Raw genomic sequence first — 14,023 nt, 5'->3', positions numbered from 1 at the left:
TTGCTTTTAGTGCGGAGGACGCTGTTAACTGGACGCGATGGGCTTTGTTTGGGCTGCCGCTCCGATGGGAGCCGGGTGGCTGCAAAGTGGACAGCTTGATGTAAAAAGTCAAAACAATCAACTGGAATTAAATAATATGAGATCAGTTATTGGTGACAAATTTGCTGCTGTTTTGATTTTCCAGTTTCAAAACATTTCTCTCGCTAAAATACAGAAACCTTGTTCTTACAGACTCATTTAGTCACATAGAACTACCTGAATATAATCCACTATCATTTTTTGCACTATACATATGGGGTTCATTGATTTGAAATATTGCTTTTATGCGACTTACCCTCCTGTTTGGCTTTTTACTCAAGAACTTAGAGAGCAGAATGGGTTCTATTGAGTCTCTTTGCTAAATTTAATTAAGGTGTTACAGTAGCTGTGGCTTTCAGGGGGGAAAGAACCTGCCTTATTAGTGAAGCTTTATTGACTCATGTCGTATAATTGAATTAAGACTGGGAACGCATCAGTTTAAACAGCGGGTTTAGCAAAGTGTTGTTTATTAATGCTATTTACAGTGAAAACAGGTTTAGATTGGACGTTTTATGCTTCTTATTCCCATCAGAAGCCAGAGGATGATGTTTGTTTTAAAGAACACCTCAGAAAAATTACATTGTTGTGACAGCATACAATGCCTTCCAAAAGTATTCATACCCATTGAACTTTTCCTCATTTTATGTACGTACAGCCAAAAAGTATCTGCAAAGTGTTTTCTGTGCGTTTTTATTCAGCCCCCTTTAGTCTGGTACCCCTAAATTTAGTCCGGTGCATTGATTTTCCTCCAGAACTTACCTGATCAGTAAATAGTCCGTCTGGGTCAAATATAATTCATATAAATCCAGCTTTTCTGTGAAGCCCCCAGCAGTTTGCTAATGAACATTAGCGAACACACAGTGTTGGAGGAAGGAACACAGGGGAGAGTTTAAAGCTGAGTTGGTTATTAAACTGTTTCTCAAACCCTGAACATCTCAGAGCTCTTTTCAGTCTAGTCTTAAAAAATACTAAAACTACCTTTACAATAACTGCAAACCTACCAAGACAAATCCCTCTACCCAAACTGACAGGCTCGACAAGGAGAACATTAATCAGAGAAACAGCCAAGAGGCTCAATGGTAACTCTAGAGGAGCTGCAGATATCTGTTGCTCGGGTAGGAGAATCTGTTGACAGGACAGCTCTTATACTGCACTCTACAAATCTGGCTTCCATTGAGAAATGGGTAAGAAGTAGCCCAATGTTGAAAGAAACTCAAAAAGTCCTGTTTGCCACAGCAAAACTATGGAAGAAGGTGGTTTGGTCGAATGAGACCTAAACACATTATCCCCGCCGTGATGGCAGCATCACGGCTGATGCTTTTTCTTCAGCAGGGACTAGGAAGCTGGTAAGATCACTACGGTCGTCTGGCTCCAGCCTTCTCCGCATACCTAGAACCAGAACCAAACACGGAGAAGCAGAATTTAGTTCCTATGCTCCACTTAAAACACATTTGTTTAGGATTGCCTTCAACTGTTCTAGTTAAACTGTTTTACTGAAACATCATTAGTTCAACTTTGTAGTCCAACTGTTTTTAATGTTTGCTTTTAGTTTCTATTCTCCCATGTTTTATTTTGTTCCTACATCTTATTCCAATGTGCTTTTATTCTGTTTTATTTTCCTATATTTTAATCATGTAAAGCACTTTGCATTGTCTCTGTACTGAAATGTGCTATACAAATAAATTTGCCTTGCCTTGATGCTAAAACGGACGGCACTAAATGCAGGTCCTTAGAGGCTGCTGACGTCTTAGCACTGGGGTGAAGGTTCGCCTAACATTCAACCAAAGCTCCGCCGGAATGATTTACATCCAGTAAATCGTTTTTTACCTTTTTTTGGAATGACCATGACCTGGATGACTGAGAATCTTCACCAGCGATTTACATCCAGGCACAGTCGTGTTAGAATGGTCCAGTCAAAGTCCATCCACGACATCCTTCTTTTGTTTTTGGAACTGAACTTGACTTCCTGCGTTCATTGTCACTCATTCATTTATTGATTTATATAACGCTTTGAAACAACCTTCTAAAAAGAACAAAGCTCAGAAAGATCACATAAAAAGAAAACAACAAATGATTAAAAAAAAAATCATAGATAAAAAGCTGCCGTGCTGCTTGGTATTAAAAGCCTGCCTGAAAAAAAGATTCCTTGGTCTTTGCTGGGAAGGTCAGAAGGAAGTTGGTTCCAGAGTCGTGGTGCTGCCACTGAAAACGCCCCAAAACTTCAGCCTGGTCCTCAGATCATCTAATAAAAGTTGGTTTGATGAACTCAGGGATCTCCACAGAAAAAGGTAAAACTTCAGCTAAAAGAGAAGGGCCAGCTAATGATGGGGCTACTGAAGAAGACACCCCCGCCTGGATCCCTGAACCAGAACCTTCACAGTTCCTTCTGTTCCATCCCATCCTGAGCTCTGACACGCCGAGCAAATGTCTAAACTACATTCACCGCCAGTAATTGGTTTTTGTTTACGATCACGTCCACTATAGCTAAACTTAATCTGCCGTTTATGCGTCCATGCTGCGTCTCGTCTGCTGACTGACACGGAAGACAGATGGCGGGATTACGGATGATTTTGTGTTGTCGTTCGCCCTGACGGCTCGAACCAAAACACAATTACGCGAATTTCATGACTTTAGTCTGGTCCCCGCCGGCGCTTTTTGTTGCTCTGCCCGCCTGGTGCAGAAACATCTGGATCCAGTGAAGGCCGTCATGGGGAGAAGGTTTAAAAGACGGGAGGCGGCTGAGTGTTTGAAATATCTGCAAGTGAAACGAAATGAATAAAAAAAAAAGGTTTTAAAAACGCAACACATCAGGATCAGTAACATAAAATGTAAAATATACTTAAATCTGCCTGAAGATTTCACTCCACCTCCCCTGATGACTCCTGTACTCAGACATCATTATTCAGGAGAATTAGTTTGAACCTCTAGCTCCCCCTAGTGACCGTAAACTGGTACCACATGTGATTAAAAAAAAAAGGCAGAGCTGAAATGTTTCTGTTTTTCCCCCAGCAGCGATTACCACACCAAGGGCCATCCTGACAGGACACGACTGCGAGGTGACCTGCGTCAGCGTGTGTGCAGAGCTGGGCCTCGTGATCAGCGGCTGCACAGGTGAGGCCAACAGTTTGTTTGAGTCCAGGTAAAGGCTTACGCTCGTCAGTATGAGCGCAGTCTGCAGTCTAATTACCACAACCTACTGGTCTGCTGTAGGAAGTCTAAATAACTAATCATATGTCAATCTCTGAGGCTTTAATTAAATTACAATGTTCATGCTAAAATGTATTTGTAGAGTTTTTGATTGTTTTTAACATCCATTCAGCAGCTGAGGAATCCCCTCAATATCCTCCATCTTGCCAAAAATTAGATTTTTCACTTTCTCCACATTTCAGGAGCTGTTTTGGATTTTCTTTCTCCTTCTTTTTTTCCTGGGTTTTGTTTTTGTGACACTCAGAGGATTTTAACTTGGTCACTGTTTGAAACAGATTAGCCTCGGGCTAAAGAGGGGCAAAAATTAAGGGATGTGTTTTGGAGAACACTTTGGCAAATTAATGCCTTTCCTGATGAGAACACTTTATAGACATTAAAATAAGCAATGCAAACCTCAGCTTTATTTAAATTCACCCCAAGGATTGAGTCCTAAAAAAACATTTCACTTCCCAATTAATTGTGTTTTAAAGCATAATGTGAGGATCTTGCTGTGTCAGACCTGAGAGGTAAAAAGCATGAAAGTGCTCCATCAGTTTGTGAGCTGAAGGAGATGCAGTCTTTCTTTGACTGCTAGAAATTCAACCATTTATCATGTTTTGTGATGATTTGAAATGAATAATAAGCTCGTATTTTTAAAAAAGAAATCATCAGTTTACGCCTTATTTTAATATGTTGCTGGGATCTTTAACTTAGTTGCTTTAGGTATAATATTTATGCAATATACCATATCCCTCTGTCAAAGATATGCTAAAAGCCTGAGTTCTTTCTTCCGCAGTAGCTAAATCCTTTACTAAAATTAGCCACATATATTTTCTTATATTAATGCAATTCTGTTGTCTCAACAGAAAAAAAAAATGAAACAAAGCTAAATCAGTATATTAAACCTTCTAATGTAAGCTTTTTCTCTTCTCTATGTGCAGAGGGCCCTTGTCTGATCCATTCCATGAATGGAGACCTGCTGCGGAGCCTCGAGGCCCCTGAGAGCTGCCTGCGGCCCCGACTCATCCAGTCCTCCACTGAAGGCCACTGCATGGTTTATTACGACAAGGGCCAGTTCTGCCTGTTCAGCATTAATGGCAAACTGCTCAGACACATGGAAGTGGAGGAGAGCATCAAGGTGAGGGATCTGGCCGTTCCTGCGCCCTCACACATGCACGTCTGCACCACATCTGGGCCCAAAGGCCCGGCTGATTAAAGGCCCGCCGTGCATCTGAGATGTGAGTGAGGTGAGGGTCAGAATGCCCCGGGACAAACTAAGGCTTCACATCCCTCTCTCGCGCCGTTCAAACCACATCCAGCAGAGGAAACGCTCCTTTTGATCCGCGGCTCTGTTGTCAGGTCAAATTGCGACGGTGGTGGAAAACATTCCTTGAGGAGTGGTCAGTCCTGGACTCCAACGCCATTAAGCACCCTCCAGCGCAGGATGACACATTCCCCACTGCCCACATTTCCTCCCTGGTGGCCGGAGCGACACAAGATAGCGGCTACCGCCTTTGGTTTCCCGGCCCTTTCGTTTCCGGTTTGGCCTGGGAAATGTAAGCTAGCCCCGACAGGCAGCTGCACGCCTGTTTCCTATTAAGAAAACCCTCTCGTGCTCCTAATCTGCCAAGCAGCCCACTCCTGCGAAGCCACAAATACACGGAAACACTGATTGAGCGCATTACCAGCTCTGTGAAAGTAGCGCGTGTTTAGTTTCGAGCTTTCCTATTTTTTTCCTCGGTGTGTTTAAAAGACACTAATGATGTTTTTAGATTTGCTTTGTAGGTTTCCCACACGTTGGTGAACAACGGGGGCTGCAGCCGCTCCTCACCACTCGGTGCTCGGCTGTTGTAAATTCCCTCCACGTCAGATGGCATTAGGAAAATCCTAACATCTTGAATTCAGGCTGTGTGAGTCTTAGCTCCCCCCCCACATCCAGCAGTATTTAGTGCACTCATGTACATACCAGAATCAATCTTCTTTGCCCTCTGAGCCTCGGCCCAGTATGACTCCGGGATAAATAACTGTTTGTCCTGGCCTGCAGCACGCACTTGGAAACGGAGAGCAAAAATGTGGACACTGTGACTTTATAGAGGTCTGCAGTCATACGGCAGCATGACAGCCTAACAGTCGGCATCTTGCTCTAATAGCGGATTCGGGAAGCCATGCTGAATAGATTACATTCTTTTAAGTTATAGTAAGACTCAAGCAGTGTAACCGTCCCTGCAGTTCTTTTTTAACCGCCTCTGTCAGTGTAACAGGAGGACTAAGGTCACCATAAATTACAGGTTTTACTTTCTCCATCCCTGAATCCACCCGCCCATCTCTGAAATATGGGCATGAAGGTTGCACATGTTTCTGCACGACTCGTTTTTTTTTTTTTTAGCCATCCGAGCCGGCTCAGCCATCTTGGCCCCTACAGAGCCATCGGCCATCTTGTTTGGCCGCCCAGTGGCAAAGGACTGATTTATAATGTCTGTCTGAAGCCTCCTACCTGGCTGGGCTGACATGTCTGCCAGCTCTCCCGCTTCCTGCTGCGCTCCGCCGAGGTCATAAACTCCACAGCAGAATGCATAAGAGTACATTAGGCTGCTGCTTCCTGCTCTGCTCTTAGATTTCACTGCCTAATAGGTACCTCTGCAGTCAGCACGCAGAGTTTACAAAGACGGACGCTTGATTATGAGTTAAAGAAGCTGCAGTCAAGTGACGATCTTAAGGGAAGGAGAGTTTTCTTGCTTCTGCTCTATTAAACGGATCATTTGCATCGTTTTACTTTACCCAAAGATAAGCAATAACGCAAAGAACAAGTGCGAAAAATTCACACAGTTCCAGCCAGAAGTTAAATTGTGGTCAACATGAGCATTAAGGTTGCATTAATTTGAGGCGGAAGCCCTTTTTGTAGCCATGAACAAGCTTTATTTGGCGTATTTTTGATGTCAGAACTGGTGGAGTTTATTTAAACTGGTTTGTTTTCCAGCATAGACCCAAATTTTAAGCTGCAGCTTTTGATTAGAGTCGAGTTAACGGCTCAGGAACTCTATTGCATGTTAACGTTGGCCTTTTTCATCCATCCCAAAAACAATTCTGCTGATTTGGATGTCATCATCCCGTTGGAAGACCTGATTGTGTCTGAGCTTCAACTGGCTGACCCAAGATTTTCACTCACAGATGGAAGGAAACTGAATAGGAGGTTCAAGTTAGAGCAGCGCGCTTGCCTGCAAGTACAAATTGTTTAAACTTACCATGAACCAACAGCTACATGTTGGGAGGCGTCAAATATGAAGCCAAAATTCAACTGAGACCAAAAAGATTAAAGTCAAGCTGCCACTTGTTAAGTAACGTTAACCTAAATAGTTTGTGGATGCATGTAAACCCACAGTTTACACCCAGTTTCTTTTTATTTAATCCTCTGGAGCTGCTGTGTTGTAAAAATCATTGCACCCTGAAAAGGGACATTTAAAACAATATAAACCTCAAAGTCAGGCTGGGCGAAATGGCCTAAAATCAATGTCGCGATATATTGAGCACTTCACCACGATAACCATGTACAGGTTTATCTTGCGACTGGACCAGAGGTCAGATGTAGTCACCACATTAACTAACAGCTGCTCCTCTTCCTCCTCTAACGCCGCCGCCGCTTCAACATGTGAAATTTCCTCCATTTTCTCAACTTAACCGTCTCCTTCACTCCTTCTTTTAAATTAAAATTCAATCAGATCCTCCAGGTTGGTCAGAAAGTTTCCTCTCTAAGGAAACCCAGCAGGTTGCATCAAGTCTCTCCAAGCAGCAATCACTCCTCCTGAAAGAGCGTAGAGCCACAGTGGACAGTCGCCTGCATTGTTGATGGCTTTGCAGCAATCCCTCATACTCAGCATGCATGAAGCGACAGTGGAGAGGAAAACTCCCCTTTAACAGGGAGGAGAACCTCCAGCAGAACCAGAACCAGGCTCAGTGTGAACGCTCATCTGCCTCGACCCACTGGGGCTTAGAGAATACAGAGCAGAGACACAGAAAGCTCAGAAGCTCACATTGACCCAGGAATACTTTCTATGTTAGATGGTAAAAGTGGATGATCTGCCTCCCCTGATGATGTCACAGCTAACAGAACACCAGACCAGGTGTACCTTCTATGAAGAAAAAAATGACAGAGAACAAAAAGATAAAAGTTGAAATAACAACAAGCAATGCATATTGGAGAGCAGTAGGAGAACTACAGACTGTAGCCGTAGTGCAGCATCTTAAAGGGACAGGAGCATAGCCGACCTTTACCCATAGAAACAACTTTTTCTTAAATTTTTTGATATACCAAAAATACCGACATGGACAAAATGACTTTGGTTATTGTCGTAAGTTTCGGTGTCGTGAAATTTTCTTCTTATCGCCCATTACAAACTCAGTATGTAAACACTGGGTCCAGTTTCTGAATTCACATTTTCTGAATTGACCCTTTTTATCTCGCCTTTCAAAACGATTGAACAATGACAGATAAAACATGGCAGATTTGGGGAAAATGCATCTAAAGAAAAAGTAAATCTTGGTGTCATTATTAGAAACATGCTGTTGCTGCTACAATTCTTTTTTTTTAATCCAGCACAAAGATCATCTCTGGCTTGTTTGCTTCTGTTTTCACGCAAGCTGAGATGAATTTTAGGTTTGTCTGCTGTGCCTGAGTGAAATAAGCAGAAATAAACTCTGAGACACGAGATCTGCACTCAGTTACTGGCTGTTCCAGGTCTACTGCTGGTTGGATTAACTCTTGCTGCTCCAAGCATTGGAACCTTTAAGAAAGTTGTGCAAAAACGTTTTTTGTTTTTTTTTCAAATATACAAATCATTTCCTCAATCCTGTCTTTTTTTCCCCCTTGGTTGAGGCCTTGTTTTTGTTTTCATACCAACTGAACTTCCTAAAAATGACTCGTTCCAGCTTTATTTTCCCTTTTTTCTTCCATTAAACTCGAGCCTAATTCAACCCACATGCCGCTGATGACTGACTTGCTGAATCACTGCACAGAAAAGCGGCCGCAGCTGAAAGACGTCCTGGCTTCAGCGTCATAAAACCGCAAACGACAAAAGCTCTTAGTGTCGTCCGCCGGTTTCCGAAGGCAACATTCTGCCTCGTCATTTCAGCAGCTACGGTTACTCGCTGATTGATGCTACTGACTGTTTGAGTTTCGGCTTCCACTATGCACCGGGCCCTTAATGGTCTCCAGCACACGGCTTGATTTGTGTTCATCCGAATCCTGGGGGAGCCGTTGGGCTGCTGCAGTTTGCAAGAAAAGCAGATGAGAAGAGTAAATCTCGGAGTTTTCCCATTGGAAGACATCTTTAGTTGAGCGTATGAGTCTGTGTTCACAAATGTGGGCTTATTTGTTGGATCAGAACACTTGGTGGTGGGACATTTGCCTTTTCACCACAGAAATGCTGATAGCAGGTCAGAATACGGCAGAAAATGGCCGTTTCTGTGCACCGCATAACGAGACAGGAGCTCTTTTTCTCACCCTCTGACGTCCAATCAGACCACATATTAGTTTTAGGTCGGTTAAAAGTGTTTTTATTCGCTAAATGCCAGAATAATGAGCATGTTTAGTGATCTATATTAGGTATTAGCAAATATCATAATGATTATTGTGTTTTATTTTTTGTGAGAAGTTAAACTCTACATCAGATGAGGGCAAACCTTTTGGTCCGGGGGCCACATTGAGTTTAAAATCGTACAGATGGTCCAGGACAGCATTAGATGGATAGAAAGGCTTATTTAATCGTCCACTCATCCTTTGCAATTGACCCGGGTGACGGAGCATCTTATCTGGACGACAAACGTACGCATTGATCGTTGCCACCAGGCAGCAGTTTGCAGCACAACAGAACAGATGACGACAGCTGATGTGTTGCACAATAGTCACCAATGAATGGCTTGCATCATAAAATCGGCAAGGAGATGCACAACAACAGTCTTAATTTTTACAAATTTGTACCATTAGTCGGCGGAGTAAAAAGCCCAAAAGGCTGTATAGTTCACCCATATCTGCTCTATTTGACGAGGTTTATATGCCCCAAAACATATTATTGGGATTACTTTGACTGATTTTTTTCCTTCATTGTTTTCACGAGAGCAGGAATATGTCAACATTTTAGAAAAAAATGTGATTGTACAGTGATTGAGTCGCTTAGAGATAAAACTGTGCTACTTGATGTAACTGGTGTTCTAATGAATTCAATAATTAGCTTTCCTTTAAACTGTATGATTTGGGTCAGATGTTCTGGCTCGTCTTCCGCTAGATTCTCAGTAGTTTGCTGGAACTCTGGCCCATTCTGGGTCCGGGGTCTCTACACCGCCTTCCTTGCACACACCTTGGGGATTTGTGGCGGCCGCTCCACATGATCCACTTGGTGGTCCTGCTGCTACTTTGTTACTGACTGAATGATTTAGGGTTGTTTTCTGTATAGAGGACCCGTTTGTACCCAAAAGGATCGGTCCTTCCTGCACCATAAGACCCACACACAACGGGAAGCTGCTCTCAGGCTTTCAGCTTCCCCGTTTATTCTTTTCATCCAAACACTTTAATTTCACTTTAATCTGACCAGAGGACATGCTTCCAGAGGATAATCAGGCATTTGAAACGTTTGTCTGCCTTTTCGCCTGTTGGTTTTTGAGGAACGGCCTCCTCCTTGCTGAGTGGCCTCTCGGTTCAGCTCAGTCCAGCTCAGGATTGGATGATGACGCTCCTTTACTGCCATCTTAAGCCAGCATCTTCACAAAGTCTGTTGCTCCTCTGCTGGGGTTGATTCACACAGTTTCCACCTAAACGTGTTCATGTTTGGGACCCAGAACCTTCCTGGATGCTACGATTGCTGGACATTCCCAGACTCTTCATCTTTGTTTCTAACTGGCTGAACTGATGGAAATTGTACCAAAGTGTGACCCAAACCTGTGGAGCTCAGAGATCATATTGTCTGACATCTTTGCAGATTTTCTTTAATTTTTTACGTGTTTGAGGTGTGCCTCTAGGTAGCTCAGATGCTTAAAAAGCTGTGGCATCATCACCTGAATTGTAATCATAGTTTTTTTTTCGGACTTTGAAGAAATGTGGGAAGTCGCATTTTGGCTCCCACAGTTCTGGCATTAAGTGGATATAAATAACTTTTCTTTATTTCCATTTTAGATACAATAATCTAATAAATGTGGGAAAAGCCGAATGAAATCAGCTGAAATCTGAAGTCTGAGTAGCATTCTTGATTCAGTGCATAGAATAATGACGTGTTTGTGTCTTTGTGGCAGGCCATGCTTCTGAGCCGAGACGGCCAGTATCTGCTGACCGGGGGAGACGGAGGAGTCGTGTCCGTGTGGCGGATCTCCGACCTGAAACAGCTCTTCACCTATCCTGTCTGCGACGCAGGAATCCGCTCCATGGCAATGTCCCATGATCAACGGTAACACATCCAGAAAAACCGTAACCTGAAACGAAAGATTCACTGCGGTGCAGGTAGTAATGTTAACCAGCATAACTGGAGGCTTAAGGTTAATGAAAACTATTCTTTGCTCATAATTATAGAATTTAGCAGCACAACTTTACAAGAACTTGCACAATCTCAGTCTCACTTTTGATCAAATTGCCACCCTTAAAGGTATACTATGCAACCGGGGTTGATTTTCCAGCGAGGCTCCCCCCAGAGGGCGAAAGTAAAAGTGCACTGTCGTAAAGATGCTCAGCTGTTCTGGTTACTCCATCAAGCCAGGCGTGGTTGTTTTGAGCTTAGCAGACAGGCGAACGCAACGAAAAGTGGAAAAAACGGCAGTACAAACAATGACTAACACAGTGAAGGTATGAACATCAGGATTTCCCGCAGTGCTACCTTGGTGAGGCGGCCGCTTCGCCAAACTCACGCTACCGCCTTGCCGACATTAAAAAAAATATATATATTATTAATAATTAGAAAAAAACTCGATATGCTTGCATGTTTATTTGACGTTAACATGCGGTTCTTTGTTCAATTCAATTCAATTCAATTCAATTTTATTTATATAGCGCCAAATCATGAAACATGTCATCTCAAGGCACTTTACCAAATCAAGTTCAATCATATTATACAGATTGGTCAAAAATGTCCTATATAAGGAAACCAGTTGATTGCATCAAAGTCCCGACAAGCAGCATTCACTCCTGGGGAACCGTAGAGCTACAGGGAGAGTCGTCTGCATTGTACATGGCTTTGCTGCAATCCCTCATACTGAGCAAGCATGAAGCGACAGTGGGAAGAAAAACTCCCCATTAACGGGAAGGAAAACCTCCAGCAGGTTGCTTTCGCGCGTGCATATAGTGAATGGCAGGGCAAAAACACATGGAGTTCTCGCCGTAAAGCAAGACCAACTCTCGCGATGCACGAGACTTCTGAGCCTGTGGGTGCGGGCTGAGGGCTCCAGCAAGTACGGTATTTCCCCCACAGACCACCAGGGCGGCCGAGAAAACCTTTGTTCGACCTGAAATGACTCATTTAATCATCGAAAACGGTATGGAACACATTAATTAACTGAAAAATGTTGCATAGTATGCCTTTAAAGTAAAAAATTTATGTTGCACAAGCAGGAGGAAGGATTGAGAAGCGGGTTTGCTTCAATTGTTACGCTCTGGATTTAGCAATTCTTGCAAACCAATAAAAAGTCGAGCTTTAATTCTGTAGTCATTTGAAAAAAGAATCCTATTTGAACTGACGCAATGAAAAACTCCATCTGAGAAACAGAACTATACATGGCATACATACCCAGTATGCTGCATGTGTAGCTACTTAATGGAGAAATTGCTTTCAATTATACAGAAAAGCCTTTGCTTCTGTGTTCATAACATTTAGCAGCTTGTTCTCCATAGTAAGAAGGGTCACAGCTCACTGACCTCTACTTTAAACAAAGGTTTTGAAAGTGCATAAGCTTTATGAGAAAAAGTCAAAGCCAGGGCCGGTTAGACAGAATGTTACTACTTATGTGTCCGAACAGCTTAAACAGGCCTTTACTCATTAGATGGAGCAGAGTGGAAATAATGTTCCTGAAAGATGAAGCATGAAAACGAGCAAAAATCCCTAAATGATCGAGTTTAAATGCACATGAATTATCGTCTGCGCCCTCCTCCTCAGGTGCATCATCACCGGCATGGTGTCGGGAAGCATCGTTCTCTTCTACAACGACTTCAACAGGTGGCACCACGAGTACCAGACCAGATATTGAGGTCCAAACCGCAGCACCGACGTCCCGGTGGGAAGTCCCACCCAAGGCGCTGTCCTGCCTGCAGCTCCGTGTTCTGAATGTATCTCAGTGGAAGGAGGAGAATAATCTGTTCTGAGTGAGAAAAGGAAAAAAAGCAACAAACTATTTTTTAAAAAAAGGGCATTGCTATATTTTGTAGATTAGATAGAAAAACTTTTCCTATAAATCTTAAGGTGGGGGGTTCTGTAACTGTTCGGGTCAAAACAATCTATTTTTAGCTGTAAAAGTCTATTTTCATCTCCTCCAGGGAAGGAAAGGGGGGGAGGGGGACACGGGGGAGGAGTTAGGCTTAAAAATCCAAATATTTATGTATTTTGGGTCGAGTGATTCATGTTGGTGTGTGTGTGGGGAATAATTATGGAGCTAATCTTCACTCAAACATGCTTTTTCTTATTTTGGAAACACAGCAAGTAGATAGGAAATGCTCGCATAAAGAAAATGTACTTGACAGAAAGGCGATTTAAGAGGGAAACCCCATTTATATTAATATCTATATACAAGCCCTCCTTATTTAAGAAGTCTGCTCCCTCCGTACCTCCGTGCTTGCTTTGAGATTATGTTTCTGTGCAGGGCTCGTGTTCAGCAGCTATCGGTTTATTTAATCTGCCTGACATCCAAAACCTCCCTGTATCAGCGACTATGGTCTGCTTTAGTTTAAAGAATTATTTCTTTTACATTTCTTCTCTAAACGACTGAATAAGTAGTGAACTAGGTTTTCTAAAAGTGTTTAGATGTCTCAGCAGAGCCTGAAAGTCCTGAGTTTAGTCCAAAGCAGCAAAGGTCAGCGTGAGATGTGCAATGAAACGTCGGACTTTTCCATTTCTGCTTGTTTTTTTTTTTAATAATCATTAATTTACAGAAAGATTACTTACTTCAACCTGTTGTCTGGCACCAAATTCTGTTGAGACTAATCTGTTAAACAATCATCCGCCTGCAGTATCTATCATTAAGGGAACATTCCTTTCGTTAAGTCTGTGCTTCACTGTTGTTTGATTCTCCGATTATATGGGAATGGCGTATAACTCATTATTTTTGCAGTCAACTGGAGTTTTTTTGTTTGCTGAGTTCTGACAATAAAAAGGAGTTTTATTACTTGAATTGGCCTGAATGTTTTCTTCATTTCCCAAACGGTTTTACTGGAACTGCACAGCTCCCTCTAGTGGTCAATATTTATTCTCAAACATTCATTGACGGAATAAAACCTGTATCTTGACTTGGGTTTAGCTTCTTGGCTTTCTTAAAGCACACATTACTACTAAACTGCAACACAATCAGGTACGTTTCATTTTGACTACAGAAACAGACGATAAAATCGCTTCGTAAGGAGCAAAAGTAACGCAATGATCCAAAACATCCTAAAAGTGACTTGAGAGAGAGAGACCGATATGACCTAGTTTTAATGATACTAAATGTATTTCCTGTCATTGCATTAAGTGCAACTGCAGTGCAGATTTATTTTTATTTTCTACATGATACTCTTATGTTCTGCACTTTTCTGCAGGAC

At 42.6% G+C, this 14,023-nt stretch overlaps 1 protein-coding gene across 10 annotated transcripts in view; it reads left to right on the top strand.

Annotated features, from left to right (window-relative positions):
• Nucleotides 1-13,617, top strand: part of lrba (LPS responsive beige-like anchor protein) — a 302,458-nt gene extending 288,841 nt beyond the window's left edge. For 7 of the 10 annotated variants that reach the window (XM_036137527.1, XM_036137532.1, XM_036137530.1 and 4 more), the window contains 4 exons: nucleotides 3,088-3,189; nucleotides 4,206-4,402; nucleotides 10,543-10,694; nucleotides 12,390-13,617. In XM_036137527.1, coding sequence (XP_035993420.1) covers nucleotides 3,088-3,189; nucleotides 4,206-4,402; nucleotides 10,543-10,694; nucleotides 12,390-12,480 — 542 coding nt within the window. In that variant the 3' untranslated portion in view covers nucleotides 12,481-13,617. The remainder of the gene's footprint in view (nucleotides 1-3,087; nucleotides 3,190-4,205; nucleotides 4,403-10,542; nucleotides 10,695-12,389) is intronic. The other 3 variants (XM_036137533.1, XM_036137531.1, XM_036137526.1) reach the window with 1 other exon arrangement.
• Nucleotides 13,618-14,023: the final 406 nt, after the last annotated feature.

The sequence above is a fragment of the Fundulus heteroclitus genome, chromosome 5 (assembly GCF_011125445.2).
Source record: "Fundulus heteroclitus isolate FHET01 chromosome 5, MU-UCD_Fhet_4.1, whole genome shotgun sequence".
NCBI classification, from domain to species: Eukaryota; Metazoa; Chordata; class Actinopteri; order Cyprinodontiformes; family Fundulidae; genus Fundulus; species Fundulus heteroclitus.
Note: the sequence above shows the minus strand (reverse complement) of the source record. Positions and strands in the feature narration are given on the sequence as shown.